General features: G+C 37.9%; 1 protein-coding gene across 1 annotated transcript in view; it reads left to right on the top strand.

Moving 5' to 3' along the window:
* Positions 1-2,739: 2,739 nt before the first annotated feature.
* TMTC2 (transmembrane and tetratricopeptide repeat containing 2) overlaps positions 2,740-16,820 on the top strand; it is a 134,499-nt gene continuing 120,418 nt past the window's right edge. Inside the window, exon 1 of the mRNA XM_017743932.1 lies at positions 2,740-3,252. Within this exon, the coding sequence (XP_017599421.1) occupies positions 2,842-3,252 (411 nt within the window). The 5' untranslated portion in view covers positions 2,740-2,841. The remainder of the gene's footprint in view (positions 3,253-16,820) is intronic.

Here is a 16,820-nt window from a genome sequence, read left to right as displayed (position 1 = left end):
TAATGTAAGAGTAGTTTAACTTAATCAAACTGTGTGAGACTTGTTTCTTTGCTATAGGACCTCTAGCTTTGCTCTTGTATTAGACTTTGTTATAATCTCAAAGCATTAGCTAGACTTTTTTTTCTTATAAATATTTAATAAAAATAATCATATGGAAAGAAATTTTAACTTTATTTAAAATTTTGATTTATGGAAAATACAGCATTTGACCTGACTAAACACTGAGTAAGCTGGAACTGTCAGGTTCTGTATTCTTCATGCTGATGGGCAGGTAGTAGAATTCGTTGCATTTACATGCACAAGAAATTAGGAGTATTTTATAACAGCCTGCTGACATCTGTACCCAAATACAGTTTGATCAATACTGTATCTTCAGGGCTTCCTTTTGTTTTTTTGTTGTGTGTGTGGGTTTTTTTGTTGTCTGTTTCTTTGTTTTAATTTTTAATATGGGCAGGTCTAAACAGAAAAGGATCAAGGAGGCGTAAAATTTGTTGCTAAAGCTGTGAATAAGATTTGACTGAATTAATGCCTTTGGATTGTACACTAGGTTTCTTTATGATACAAACAGTTTACTTTTGGTGGGGAAGAGTTCAATATGAATATCTGCTGCATGAAAACTATCAGCTTAGAGGGCAAAAAAAATACTAAAAGCTGGGAACAATCTGTGAACTGTCTGGGCTATTTGTAGCAGAATGCTCTGTCTCGGGGGAGGGTGGTTGTGCGGCAATGTTGTTGCCACTTTCTTATTATTTCCCCAAGAAAAAACACTTTTGCAGTTCAAGGTTTCAACTCTGAATCCTGACATCTGATAGCCATTCTTAGCCTTTGGGAGCCTGTAGTCTAATATATTATGTTTTTCTCAGAGAAAGGACTCTTTCTTGCCTGACACCTGCTTTATTTTTGCCAAATTCCTAAGTTTCTGATAGTGGTTCTGAGAGTTATGCTACAAAAGGAAATCTCAAACAGAGGAATTAGGTTTCAAGAAAGGACTGCATGGAAGGACAAGATAAATAATGTGAAAACAAAGATCTTGTTTTCCTCCAGTGTTCTTTTGCAACTTGCCTAAAATGAGAAAAATGTGTGTGGGGTTGGGAAAACAAATACTGGCAACCTGATCCACTGCATAAGCAGAAGTCAAAATGAAAATTTTCAAATATTCTAAAAAGCATCATCAGATCTTTAAAGGATTTAAGGTGACCTCTCTATAACCTCTGTGTGCTCACAGACAAAAGGACATGCTGAGAGGAAGCATGTCTGAAAGCATTACAGCAGGATGCTCTGGACAATGGAAATGCTGAGCTGTGTGGAATTTGGAGTATTTGCATGGAGATTCTGTGGTGCGGTATATCAGTTTTGAGCATTTTTCTTTGTAGAACAAGACAACATTCCTGAAACTAATACCAAAAAAAAAGAAAAAAAAAAAGGCAATTTGCATACAGGTTCTAGGGAAATGGAGAATGTGAGGGGAATCTTGGAGTATGAATTAGTCATGCATTTTAAATGTGGGCTTGAGTTTCACACCTTTTTTTCCCCTTCCTCATCTGAATTGAAAAATTGTTAATTATAGGAGGATGTTTATTGGTAAGGCAGATAGAGGTTTTGAATAGAGAATGAGATATAAATCATCTCTCTTGTTTAGTATTTTGAGTAGAAGAGTCTTTAGCTGGCTGGATTCTTAATTACCCTAATAAAATAAATGCTAAATGAGTTAAGATCAGTAATAACAACAATGCATCTTTAAATAATTGCTTAAATACAAGTAACTAATTAAATTCTAGTCATCTTTTTGCACTAAGCAGGTCTCACACCTTCTCCCACTGCATAAATTTTAAATGCAAATCTTTGGATTTGTACAAACACTACAAGAGCCAGATTTTTACAGTAACAAATTAGACTTAGAGACTGCTAATGGCTGGCACGAGCCCTTGCCAGGGTGGTTGAAAGCATAAAATGCTGAAAGCTGCAGCATTTTTTTTTTTCTAATCAAGCTGATAGACTTGAATTCATAAGCTAATACAATATGTTTTTTTCCCTCAACTGGAAATACAAGGAATTTAAAGAGAAAGTGTATTTTCGTCTGTAAAATAATCTGTTGTCTGTCTTCAGCAAGGTGTTAGCAGAAAATGTGGTCAGTCTAAATATGTAGAAGACAATTGTGAGAATGCTCTGTCCAGAAGCAGAAAATTGCACACTCCTACCTACTTCTGTATTTACTGTTTATCCATGTTAGCAAAATCCATTCCAACATCTGAATTAAAATTTCAGTATAAAAGGCCAGTTGGGGTTTTAGTTCTGAGTTACTGGAGGATCCATTGTTTCAACAGTAATGTTTGCAAGATTTTCATATTTCTATTACATTTTAATTATAACTCATCAAATCTTAACTGATTACTCCTGGGTTAGACTCAGAAGAATGTCACTGAAGGGTGTTTTAATTTAACAGAAACAGCATAACGTCTATTTCTAATGTTTTAAAAGCCAATTTATATGGAAATTTTGCTCTAGAAGGAAGTCAATAGATATGTAGTTTTTTAACACCTCCTGTTAAAATTCAAAACTTGAATAGAAGCAGCACCAAAGCAATGCCATTTTTTCTTGTAGCAGTGTGATTGCATTTTCACAGCCTTTCATTTGTAGCCATTTTCTTCTGTTAAAATGAAGTTTTTGTTTGTCTTTTGTAGTCGAGCTATCAAGACAAACCAGGACCTTTTGCCTGAGACACCGTGGATCCATATCTTCTACAATGACTTTTGGGGGACTCTGCTTACTCACAGTGGGAGCCACAAGTCCTACAGACCTCTCTGCACACTTTCCTTCCGCATTAACCATGCTCTTGGGGGAATGGACCCATGGGGCTACCACCTTGTCAACGTCCTCTTACATGCTGCAGTCACAGGCCTTTTCACAAACTTCTCCAGGATTCTGTTTGGCGATGGGTACTGGACCTTGATAGCGGGCCTGCTGTTTGCATCTCATCCCATCCACACGGAAGCCGTAGCGGGGATCGTAGGGAGGGCAGATATTGGAGCCTGCCTCTTCTTTCTGCTTTCCCTCATGTGTTATGTGAAGCACTGCTCTACCAGAGGTTCCTCATCAAGTACTTGGGGCTGGATCTTGGGAGCAGGGCTGTGTGCAGGATGCAGCATGCTGTGGAAGGAGCAAGGAGTGACTGTTCTGGCCATTTCAGCCGTGTACGATATCTTTGTATTTCATCGACTGAAAATGCATCAGCTCATTTCTGCTTTATACAAGGTGAGTCTTCTTTGCTGTAAGCTATTTGTGAGGCACCATTCACTGTTAAACAGGTGCTAAATGAGTTTTTGAGTACACAATAATTCTTAGTAGTTTAGCCAACTCCCAGAAATAAGCACAGATGTTTAATGCTTAAAAGAACACTTCAAGAGCTTTAGTGTGGTCTTTTTACATTTTGTTTAAGCAGTGTACTATTAATGCTATTACTTGATGTTGGGGGTGGGTTTTTTCAATTACTTCCCTTACTTCTAGCATCTCCCTTATTCTGTTTACCACCAAGCACTGAATATCTGACTGCCTTTTGCAAAGAATTCATTCATGCTCTTATCCTCTTGTATCTTGCAAACTCAGCTTAGTTTGGTCAGGCATGCAAGTGTGGCAGCTGATATCATCAGCTTTGCTCCCTGAGGCAAAGATAAACCTCTTATTGTTCTAGTTTAACGGAGATGCATAGGACTTGGGTGCATGCCTTGGGCATGTATTTTTTTCTTCTCTTAGGAGGAGCTATGACTTGAATGTATTATTGCCTTAATAAAATAAGTATTTCCTATTTTTAACTTCTTCCCCAAGAACAAACAAGTAAAATAAGCAAACAAATGAGCGCACCAAATCCCCTAGCTTCCCACTCACAAAACTGTGTGTATTTTAGTGGTACTCAGAAACCACAGTCAAAATCAAGAATCCTTTACAGCAGTTGGTGTACAAATGAGTAAGCTGAGTATATGTAATTTTCTTTTCAGTGAAATGGCTATCTTTCAGAAGAATACTGTCTTAACAAAAGGACAGTGTTTTCACATTTTTCAGTGAGACGTAGATTGCAAAAATGTATTTTGTTTCATTGCTTTTCTTATTTATCTCTAACATCTTGATTTGAAAATTCTGATTTCTCTTCCAAATGGATTGAAAAGAAATTGTAGTTTTTTGATAAAGCTGTGATGATTTCTGTTTGTACAGACTATAAAGCTGTAATATAAAAGGAGTAAAGTGGAGTAAATATAAAGTGGAGTAAAAAAGAAACAAAACACCAGTCACTGGTAGTTTCCTCTTAAACTGCTCTGAGGTGTTGACTTAGTTATTATGCTCTTTTCTGACAAAATGGAAAAGGAAAGAATAATTTCATATATATATACACACATACTTGGGTTTTTTTACTCATGTATAATGGAGTATGTAAGACCTCTGAATGTCAATAGCCATATACTGTATGGTACATTGTGCACCTAATGCGGAGCAGAAACAAACAGTAAACAGATTAAGTCGTTCTTTTGGGTTTTTTTTCCTTTAAAGTACATCTGTAACAGCAGGCTTTATACTGAAAGGTACAAAAATGAGATTTTTTCAAGTGCTTTGAGAAGTTTAGTTAATAACTCAAATGTTAGCCTATCCTATGGAATTAAACAGTAGTAAAAACATTCATATGACAGAAAATTCTGAACATCCAGAAAGTTTTTATTATTCAACACTCATTGCTTAAACCCAAAATCTTTGCAGATGTTTCTGATGGACTTTTAATTGGGAAAAGTTCTCACCTTTTTCCTTCTTTTCCATGCCAGGCCCAGAGTAAAATTGGTCCAGAAGAGACCTAAGTGACACAGGTGAAATCCAAGCTTCCACATCCCAACTTTTTGAACACGAGATTTCTCTTCCTAGGTGTGGAGCTCAAAATTTGGATGCCTAGCTTGTGAGGTCTTTTTGCACGCAGCATCAGAGTTGTCTTGGACAGAAAGCCAGTGTCTTCAAAATTTATTTTTTCCTCTGTAATGATAGAAGATTCTGTGTTTTGTCGATTGCAGACCTTTGTGGAGATTTGATTTTTGCTGGAGACAGTTTTACGGGGAGAGTCTACATTGAATGAAAACATGAATATTTTGATTAATTGGGCAGAAATGCATTTTTTTATTCACTAAATTACTGGGCTGCATGTTTCTTGCACATATGTTCAGGCTGAGTGCTGCTGGCAATTAGAAAGAATTGTGTCCATGTACCTGTTCTGGAATTTGTTCTTTGTGTTTTCCTAGTGTAATATTGGGAGAGGGCAACTTCAGGAGACAGGGGAAAGAAAGCACATCAAGAAAGTTGAGCAAAAAGTTATGGTCTTTTGTAGTGCGCTGGAGGGCAAAAGTGTAGAATGGAGCCAAAGAAGAAAGGAAAATAATTTAAAAGTTGGTTAGCTCAAGTCTGTACTATCTAAGTAGTAACTGAATGCTTTGTAATGGTACAATAGAAAGGTGCTATTCCTTTAAACCCTTTAGGTTCTACCTAACCTTTAGCTCAGCCCTGTCCAGCTGAGCTGATATAGCTGTTTCCTAGGCTGTGCTGCAAACTGAAGTGAGAGGAAATGCAGGTAAAAACATAACCATACCCCTCACCCCAAATATCCCAGATACATCTTTTAGGAATTATTTTAAATCTGAATCGGTTCAGTTATATTCAGTCCTTGTGATTGCACTACAAATAGCCATACCGACAAACAGTGAGAAGAAAGGTGAAGTGTGGGCACAGAAACAAGGAATGGATAGAGACGGATTTGGGGGAGTGGCTGGTTAAGGACCTGGCCTGGTATGCTGCCAGACTATGGCTTTCAACTTCTATGACATTTTTCAGAATATACCACTGGGGAAACTGAGGCATGATTATTTATGTTTCAAGAATAGTAAAACTACTGATTATCTTCAGGTTGGTCAGTAAAGTATGAGCTGGCACAAACGACTAATGCTCCAGCTGATGGGCGGATATGGTACTGAGGGGGACAAGCCTATTTTTTTCCATTGTGTTCTTATCTTTGGGCCAAGTATCCAGTGATATAAATGATGGCTACTATACAAGACCAGTTATCATGTGCATCCTGATTTGTCATATTGAGCACATGAAAACATCCCAGGGCAATTCGAGTAGACTGGCTGGACTTCTAAACAAGGTAGTTGCAAAACTGGACCACCAGCAGAGCAGATGAATGCTACCCCTTATTTAGAAGCTATTCTTGAGGCATCTTAAAAATTTATATTGTAGCCACTTACTAAACTACCCAGCTCTTTTCTGTCATCTGTGTATTGGTTATTCAGTAGAACTTGGCTGCTGATTTTTTTTCTTTTGCCAAGTCTTGTATTCCCGTCTGCCTGTGATGCTCTCACTCTGGCTGGAAAAGTTGTCGTCTGGTCTGCATTTCATTTGGTTAGCTCTGTTTTATTCTGAGTGGCTGACAAGAATGTATTCACTGTCTTTAAATTAGAAGACTTTGATGGAATTATATTTATTGCAGTCATAAATGAGTTGCCTGAAATGAGAGTAATTCAAAAAGTGGTGTTCTACTGGGGCAAAGCATTCCTTATGGAAGTAAGTTACACTTCTGTTTTATTTTTCAGCATTCTAGACCTTGAGTCATTTCCAGTGCAAGTTGCATAGCAGGTATGCAGATTGAGTTGTCAGGTGTGATAGGGATCAGATGATTGTACCTGTCAGCAGCTGCACTTGTGCAAGTTAAACCACCAGAGGTATAGGACTGGGAGGGGGGAACTTGATTACAGGAGAGAGCTGTAATCAAGTTTGTTATTGTAGAAAATATGCAAATACAGAGGCTTAATTGTTTTGTACTTGCAATATTCAACTTGAGTGCAGAAGCATTAATCATCAGTCTTCTGTCAATTAATAGTGCAAAGCTAATACAGACCCTACTGTGCTGCTCTTTTTTCATCTTGTGAGTTTTTTAGGTTTTCTTTTGTTTGCTTGGTTGTTTTGGTGTTTTGTTGCTTTTTTTTTTAAAGTGTGAATGTATCTGAATAACGTTAGCAGTTAAAAAGATGGGGCAAATGCATTTAAATCTCATTTTTAATATAATGGTAATGATAAAGTATTGCTCTGTGTCTTATGTATACAAACTGCCTTACAGAAATAACTAAACCAGATGTATGTTCTGCTAATGTTGCACTGCTACAATAGAGTAACATTTTACCAGATCAACATATTGTTAGTACAGGGGGGTTGTTATACTAAATTAAGGAAATGTATCTTTTCCTATCACTTATTTGATTAACATCTCCCTCTGGGAAGTCTGTCTCACATGTGGAATTAGTTATTGGTGTCTATAGCTTAACATGAACCATGAACTGGATTGCAGGATGCATTATCTAGCCTCCTGTGCTATTATCACAGTATTCGTTTTGTAAAAGGCAATTTTATTGGAGGCCTATATTTTATTTAAGGTAATGATGAAAACCTGGGGCATCCATGGATGACATGGTCAACCACCAAACCAAGTTTTATAAAACTCTACTTTCTTTTATGGTCTTGGAACAGTCTTAGTTGTTGGTGATATGCTGCTGGTATTAGATAAAGCTGCTGATTTTTGAGAATACTCTAAACTTCAAGTAGGCCACTTTCTGCTTTCTTTAGTCTTTGAAGTTGCTACTTTTAGAACTATTGTGCTTTGAAAAGCAATGTCAAAATAAAATGCTGCTCTTGATTTAAATTTACAGTTTTATCTTTCTCTTCTGAGTAACTTGAAAGCCTTAGTAATGTAGTAGTCAGTGTTGCTTATTGTTCGTCTCTCCTCCGTTTGCAAGTTATACTGTTTTGCAGTAGTGTTCCATCATTATTTAAAATCTAACTCAACGGTTTATTTTCTGCTCATTTCCTACCATCTAAGCAATTTTATTATGCTGAACTTACCCAGAAGTCTTGATATTTTGGCACAACTGATCAGAAACCTGTTATTTTGTAAGTTATTTCCCTTTTGGATGGGCATGGTCTGGTCTTGTCTCCATGTCTTTGAAGTATAGCATTTACAGTGTTTAGACTGTTAGGGCAGCAGCTACTCCCTTGCAGGACAGACTTAATCCTTGGAGTCAGATATTTAGTAAATATGCTTTTCATAGAGACTGCTTTTATTCCAGTTAAAAATAATAAATAACTTACAGCTTCAAAACATGACTTGACCTCTCATGGGTTCATTTTGTCTAACAAGAGCCACATATTCAAGTGCACTGAGCTGTTAAATATTGCATTTGTGGACTGGGTAACCTTTAGCATTTCAAGAACTATGGAAGAGATTGGGGGCTCCAGTGCCAGCTGGGGCCCCATTTATCCCTAGCATCTCTGATTCTGGAGTAGTCAGCTGGGGGTTAATTTTCCTGTCAGCTTTAAGGCTGTACAAAATACTGAAAATGGTGAGACGAATGTGCCTGCACATACATTGCTCATATTTGCAGATGAGCCAGCCTGATGCTTTTCTCTTCACTCTGCTGGATGGCAACAGCATGAGGCCTGTGTGGTCTTGGCCATCGCTCCCCCTCCCCCCAGCAGATATTTCCTAGACAAAAGAAGCTTTTTCCAATTTACTTCTCCCTTGACAATTTCAAGTAGCTAATACTGCTGTTTCCTGTAGTTCCCGTAGCTCCTTGCTGCTTTTCTGTTTGATCCTGAAATAAGAAAAGCAAGATTGGCCTCTGCTATCTTCTCAGAGATATTAATCTCCTGCAGGTCCCTGTGATGTCGGTGGAGCAGTACTGAATTGGACATCAATATGTATAAATAGCTGTTGTTTCCTGAAAATATTTTCATGGGGTGATTTAAACCACTGGCACAGATCACATATGACAGAAATACAGCATCCTAAGGCAAATTTATCAATGTTGTATTTTTTTTTAAAATGAGGAATCATAACCTGTCTTGCTGAAGTCACTGACACTGACATAATATAGATTATATTTTAATTTTATATCTGTAATGTCTTTATTAGAATTGCCACTAAAATCCCCATTACTTTTATCTATTGACTTGAAGTCTACAGTAATATTTAGGAGCCTATATTTGAGAATGCCTCTGTAGAAGGATGAAAAAGGCAAAGTCTTCTTCTGTAAATGAGTAAGTAAATAAAAAAAAGAGAGAAGGCTTTTCATATTTACAGGAATTATGGAGAACCTTCAATCTAACAGAGAGGTTAGTTTGCCAGAGAAGGGTTGTTACTGTCTTCAGTCTTGCATAAGATTTATACTGCATGGTAGCATACACAGTATACTGTGTTGTTCCATTCTTCCCTGTTGTGGTTTAACCTCATCTGGTACCTCAGCCCCGCACAGCCACTTGCTCACTCCCTCCCAGTGGGATGGGGAAGGGGAAAACTCAGACACTGAGTTAAAGGTAGTTTGATAGGTAAAGCAAAAGCTGTGTATGCAAACGAAGCAAAGAATTCATTCACTGGCTCCCATGGGCAGGCAGGTGTTCAGCCACATCCAGGAGAGCAGGGCTCTATCATGCACTGCAGTTACTTGAGAAGACAAACACCATCACTCTGGATATCTGCCCATCTGCTTCTTCCCTCAGCTTTATATGCTGAGCATGATGCCATAAGTCTGAAATATCCCTATGGTCAGCTGTCCTGGCTGTGTCCCCTCCCAGCTCTTTGTGCAGCCCCAGCCCCCTTGCTGGTGGGGCAGTGTGAGGGGCAGAAAAGGCCATGACTCTGTGTGAGCACTGCTCAGTGATAGCTAAAACATCCCTGGGACATCAACAGTTTCCAGCACAAATCCAAAACTCAGCCCCATTCTAACTACTATGAAGAAAATTAACTCTATCCTAGACAAAGCCAGCACATTGTCCCTGGCTTAAAAAGGATATCTTTAAGGGGCACAAAGCAAGAAAGTTCTAAAAGGCTTTGCATAGTTTTTGCTAGAACTTATTTTTCATTCTGAGGAACATGCCAATTACTGACATCAAGAACAGCATGACTTTTTCACTGTGGTTTTTAATTACAGGGTATTGGGGGCCTTGCTACTTTCCACTCTACAAAACCTTTGCAAATAATATCAATCAGAAAATGTTAGTCTCCTAATTTTTAATGTTTTTAAAATATTTAAGGAATCAATTGAAAGCACCAAGCTTATCGTAGTGACTAGCAACTGTTCAGAGTATTAGGCATATTTACAGATGTAGGTTTTTTTTCATCGTAGTGATTAGTTAGCTTCCTAATTAAAGGGATTCTGTAAAACTGTTTTTCCAGAAGCTGACACTTTTCCTGTTTAAAATATAAGTATTAAAGAACAGTTAAATTTCATGGTTTTTGGTAGGGTTAGTCAATGTTTAATACTTAAATGTATTTTATGCTGAGATAAGGGGACTTGGGTACCTGCAAACTCTGCAGGATAAGAAATACATGCAGCTTTGGCCAATCTTCAGTTTTCCGTTTCTCCACTAGCTAGAAAGCCATGTTCCTTTCCCCTCTGGCTCTGCTTCTCCCATGGGTGGGTACTGGCCACAAAATGGGAAAAACAGTGCTAAAGCTCAGTGGTACATTAATGAGTTAAACGTTTCCTGGTGTAATTCCTTTTGTGCAGATTTGCCTCAGAAATTATGCCTATCTGCCTAAACCTGGTTTAGTGCCGTGGCTAAAATGCATGCATTCATGGTTTTACTCATCAAGTATGGATTGTGTTTGTTAAATGCCACACAGAAAGTTTATACCTGTGCCTCTGTGTTCAATCATAAGTACTTTACATTAGCCTCCTAATGTCATGTTTAGACACCTAAATGTCCTGGTTTGATGAAGTGCTGAATGCTTGTAGCTCCTGGTGAGCTTTACCTAATGAACCCATTGTACTTGGTCAATCACAGCTAAATAGCAAGCTAAACCTCTTGCTCCCAGAAGTCAGGGCATACCATAATAGGGTCAGAAGAGGGAAAACCTGGAAGTATGTCCTCAGTCAGAATCAAATAGACTAGGGAGCAGGTGCAGCTTCTGGATGCTCCGAGTTCTGGCTCCCAGCAGTTTGTTTGGCACCTTTGGGAAAGATAAGGCTACTGAGTGTGAAGGTCAGGCTCCTGATCTTTTGAGCATCTTAACTGTGGTCATCTAAGCTTCAGCACTGTAGTCCTCCGACAGCATTGCCTGAGTCTAGTTGATAGAGCTGCATTCTCAGTTGTGTTCCTAGAGTCCTACCTAACAGAGAGCAGTTCCTGGTACATGAGCATGAGCTCTGATTCCAGACCTGGGAGAACTTGTTTTGAAGGAGTGGAAACATACACAAACCGTGAGCCACAACGGAGACTTTTTTTTTATATTTGGTTTAATTTTGAATTTTCTGGCTTATGCTCAGTTTTATTTAAATCGTAATGATTTAATGATTACGTACACAATTTTCCTAAGTGAGTGGTTCTAAACATTAACCTATGTAGACAGTTACAATATTAAAAAGGGGGTAAGTACAAGTGTATGAGATTTACAGTGGAAACAGCAGCCAGTTTGATAGAAGACAGCAAACACTTCTGGCATATTTACTGTAGGAATTGAACAATATTTTGTACCTATTGCATGTATTTCTTTTTCCAGCTGCAATATAGATTAGGTATGGGGAGGGAAGGAACCCATGCTTACAATTTTGTAGCTGTCTTTATGGGTCAGTTATTACGAGGTGAATTTCTAGCCTCACTAACCTTGAATGTCACTTAGAAAAGAAAAGAATCTCTTGATGCTGTGGATGGTCCTCACTGGGAAAAAAGGAAAAGAAAATATGTTTTATTCCAGAGTTTCTAGGAAACTAATTGAAAATGTGCATGCAGAAATTATGTTAAAATTATCCAGAAGCTTTTGGGGGAAGGGAGAGTGAATTTTTGTACTTGGCTTTTAAATGCCAGGTAGAACATATGTACTTTTTTATGATCAGAATGGTAAGACTTACATACACAGATTGTTTTTAAGGCTGTAGATTTGATTAGGTTGTGCAAAAGTCAGAGCTTCTGTGACATTTAATCACCAAAATCTTGTTTTTCTCCTTGACAATAAAATATGGAAATAAATTCCCATAGCAACAAAGTCTTAAAGTGAGTGTAGGGACATATTGAGTTAATAAAGGCAATGAGGGAGCAAGGGAAAAGAGAGGGTAGAATAGTATTGAGTCTCCTTAATTTCTTCCTCTCCCAGAAAACAGGACTGTGGGGGTTATGGATAAATTTTTTGCATGTTTTAGTCTGCATGTTTTAAAAGTATCCTGGGCAGCTTGTACTGCTGTAGAGTACAATGAAGGTTGCATCAACAGCCGTGTTCATTTAGTAGGGATTGTGAGATTATGGTTTATTCTTAAAATATGTGTTTATTATATTTCTATCTCTATACTTGGAAACTTTTCTCCTTAAAGCATTATTAGAAGTAGCAAAACATCACCACAAAATAGCTCTCACAAGTTTTAAAACAGAAGAAATGCCAATTTCTTTAACTCTTGCTTCTTTGGACCGCTTCATGTATAGCGTTCTTGGCTGTTTGTAGTTTGCTAATATTGACTTTCCACAGATTTTTCATGTATAGCGTTCTTGGCTGTTTGTAGTTTGAAATCTGTGGAAAGTCAATATTAGCAATCTCGTAGAGTGATTTTTCTTTGTTTGTTTGCTTAAACAATTACATTTTTTGGGGGAAAAAGCACAATTAAGATATGTTTATATTTTAATTATTGTTTTGATAGCTGTGTGTTGATATATTTTGAAGATGTGGTTTCTAAATGCATCTTTGATAGATTTAAAAACAGTGCTTTTTTAAATTTTTGGACTAGAAAATTGTTTGCACTCTGACATGAGCACTATATCTACGGTACTATATTAACTCTGGATCCTGTCAAATAACCATTTCTGCCTTGGCACTGCCCTGCTCATGGTATGGCGTGTTGTCAGCAATCTGTGATTGCACAGTGGAGAAAAAGGTCGATGTGTCCTTGTGCTCTCAGGTTGGTCTCCAAGGCTCTGAAATACCCAGATGGTGCCTCTGTGCTCTGCTAATCACCCCAGGCATCATCAGGTGAAATACTGAAGATACAGGTGTCAGTGTAGCTTCTTCACTATTATCTGCCTTACTCATGTTTGTGGCTGCAAATCTACATCCGGTAAGGAGGGGATATGTCTGTGTAACAGCTACATGGCATAGATATCTCCTTCAGTTATAGCCTGGTTTTCTACTGGAAATGAATTCAGTCTGAGACCTAAACCTTACTCTGAAACAGCAGAGATTTATTAGTAGGTTTATTAATGAAGACAGTGCTCTTTGACTTAGTCCTTATTGCTTGGTGTTTTTAGATTCAGGTATATACCAATCCTAATTAAAATGTTTGGTTTTCTCCCTGTGGTATTTAGAATGAAAGAATTTCATTGCCTGCTTAAGTCCAACTCTTTGGACTATCTGCTGAAATTATAAGGAAAAAAGGGAGAAATTAGTAAAGGTGGAAAAAAAAAGGCATTGATTTGAAAGTCAAGCATATGAAAATTTGGGAACCTATACAGGTCAAATATCTCTATTAATCAGCAGAATTGTTCTTATCAGCCAGATGATGTAGCTCCTTTCCTCTGTTCTTATTGTATGCAGTGTTTGTACTTTTTCTTGTAAGTTTTGGCAAAGTAATGAAAAGTGAAATTTTATAAAATCTTACTTGATATGTGACCTTCCATTCCAGGGCATTGGTGGTTAGCAACCAACATACTGCCTCAGTGGGGTAATAAATTCATGTTTTAATACAGTTATTTGTTTTGCTTGTAGTGTAGCAGACAGCTTCAAACCCTCAGGGGGAGCTTATAAGTCCGTCTGTCAGATGCTCTGCTTTGCTATTTTATCCTCTGGGCATGGTTACAGTATTTTGATTAAATGTTGTATTACTGTGATACACAAATAATTTAAAATGCTAATATTTTTTATAGAAAAAGGTATTTAAAAGAACCCCAAATGTACTTGTCTGAAAATGCAGGCTTAACCTTTTCGTGAGTCCCAAAGCTGTGCTGCTTCACATCAACAGACTACTTCTAAGCCTGTCAACATGAAGAGGTGCAGCAAAATGGCTCCAAAATTTTCTAACTAGAACTACTAGAAGTCTTTTTTAAGGAAGCTAAATTTTCTGTGCATTAAAGGAAATAAGTAATTTTTTTCCCATTTTTTCCCCCATTGATACTGTCAGTAGCTCTGGAAATTTAAGTTTATCATGTTTCCTATATATAGTTTTTTTGGTAAGCTGATATATTCCATCATTAGCTGTCTGATACAGCCAATTGTGAATTGCAGAAATACAAACTCCTCTTGAAAGCCTACTTAGGTGTAAGTGCCCTGACAGCGGGGGGGCCACCTGTGTCCTGGGGGGCATCAGGCACAGCATCGCCAGCCAGGCAAGGGAGGGGATTGTCCCGCTCTGCTCTGCACTGGGACAGCCTCACCTTGGGTGCTGGGGGCAGGTTTGGGTCCCACAATGTAAGAAAGATCTTAAACTGTTAGAGAGAGCATCCAAAGGATGGCAACAAAGATGATGAAGAGCCTTGGGTGAAGCTGTATGAGGAGTGGCTGAGGTCACTTGGTCTGTTCAGCCTGGAGGAGACTGAGGGGACACCTCACTGCAGTCTAGAACTTCCTCATGAGGGGAAAAGGAGGGGCAGGCACTGATCTCTTCTGTGTTGCCCAGTGACAGGACCTGAGGGAATGGCCTGAAGTTGTGTTGTGGAGATTTATGTTGGATATTGGGAAAATGTTCTTCACCCAGAGGGTGGTTGGGCACTGGAACAGGCTCCCCTGGGAAGTGGTCATAGCACTAAGCCTGACAGAGTTCAAGAAGCATTTGGACAATAGGCATATGGTGTGACTCTTGAGGATGATTCTGTGCAGGGCTAAGAGGTGATCTTGATGCTTGTGAGTCCCTTCCAACCCAGTACATTCTGTGGTTCTGTATATTGTTCTTTTACTAGAACACAGGATCTGAAAAGAGTGCTTTTTGGGGGGGGGTTTGACATACTACATTCAACCCCTGTGCCTCTTGGCACCTTGCACATCTGCTGCAATTTTTATGCTGCCAAATGTTTCTTTAATAGGTGCACTGTAGTGCTCAAATACACATTTGGAACTGGAAGGGGGGACCTAATTTTAATGATGTGCAATTTCAAAGTGGCTTTAAGAAATCAGAGTGATTTGCTTCTGAGAAATTGTAATCTAAAACTAATGATCACAGATGTTCACTCAGGTATAAGAAATAATTACCATACCTAAAGTCAGGATACAGCTTTGCCCTTCCTATCTTCCACTTAATGTTTCAAAGTATTGCTAAGTTATGCTATTAGCTGTTACTTCAGAAGACTGCCCTTGGGATTGCATTAAAGAGGGTTTTATATGCAACCATTTAGGAGCTACTACCAAAAGTTGATCAGAAATACGGATATGAGAATTTGTTTGAAGAAAGTGCTAGTTAATGCAGGGGATTTGTTTGAAAAAAGGACAATTGTGTAAAGAAATTTTGGGTGGTGGTGTTGCAAAATACAAACCAGATGTTAGAAGAGGAATAATTTGAAGTTGCCAATTATGAAAGTATGTCCTGCCATATCTTCCTAAAAATAAGGATCAGTGAATTCAACCTGAATGTCTGTTTGCTGTCGTAGGAGAGAAACTGTCATTGAAATAGATTCTGTGCGCTGTGTCATTCTGCAATAATGCAAGAATGAAGTTATTTCTTGGTATATAACATTTTAATATTTTAAAGCCAAAACTTGTTTCCAGAATTTTCTCCACATGAGATAATTATGGGTAAAAAATAATTAGAAACCAGACAAAAGCAGCATAAAATTGTGGGCTAGATGGTTTTATTTTTTTTTTAATAAGGGAAGTCAGAAAACAAAATATGCAAGTTTAGTGTGATGATGACAGAGTTGGCTGTTAATTTGTAAATAATTAAATAATATAAATATAATGCTTGAAAGGAGTTTTTTTTCATGTTCTCCGTCAAGGAATGAACCTTTTTTACCAGGCTGTGGGAATTTTCCTTCAAGTTAAGAGGGAAGTCTTTTATATAGTGTGAACAAAGCCAGATTGGAAAGGCTTTGTTATCAGGAGGAAAAAAAATAGATAAATTGTGGAAGTGGAATGTGTTCCTAATTCACAGTCTGATATCTTAAGATCTTGTCTTTACCTTCATGCTTTGTCAGAAGAAACATGTCCTATAAAAATGTAAATATTAAAGAAAGAGAGGTGAAAATACAAGTTAGCTGTAGAAGCTTATTGGCAAGACATGTCAGTCAGGACTGTGCCATAAACATACAACAGATCAGGCCAAGACATGAACTAGACTTTTATTTAATTAGTTTCTGCAAAATAGCCCTTTGCTTTAGAAGAACAATGTAATACAGACCAAACCTAAACATAATTAATTTATACGTGCCAAGACTGTAAATTTGCCGTAGAAGGCTTTCTTTCAGGAAAGACAAAACCCAGTTGCTCTCATGTTAGCTCTGTATTGTCCCATGGACCCATTTCTTTATTCTTGTTTTAGTGTGGTCAATGATAACCTAAAGGCAAAATGTTTAAAGTCTTATCTAAAGATATAATCTTTAAAATCCCAGCAAGGAAATGAAGTAGGAAAAAATTGCTGAACCTGAAAGACCTGGTAATTGCCCACATCTCTCTATCAACTGTGTGAAAAGTTACTTTGTCAGTGAGATTGAATGGTGTGTATGTTGCTCTCTAGGTCTAGCAGAGTTTCTTACTAGAAAGAAGGATTTAAAAATGTGTATTTGACCAATCTTACTTTATACTGTCAACTGTTATTTAGGGAAATGTTAACAACTGATTAGAA

The sequence above is a fragment of the Corvus brachyrhynchos genome, unplaced genomic scaffold, assembly GCF_000691975.1.
Source record: "Corvus brachyrhynchos isolate BGI_N302 unplaced genomic scaffold, ASM69197v1 scaffold9, whole genome shotgun sequence".
NCBI classification, from domain to species: domain Eukaryota; kingdom Metazoa; phylum Chordata; class Aves; order Passeriformes; family Corvidae; genus Corvus; species Corvus brachyrhynchos.
Note: the sequence above shows the minus strand (reverse complement) of the source record. Positions and strands in the feature narration are given on the sequence as shown.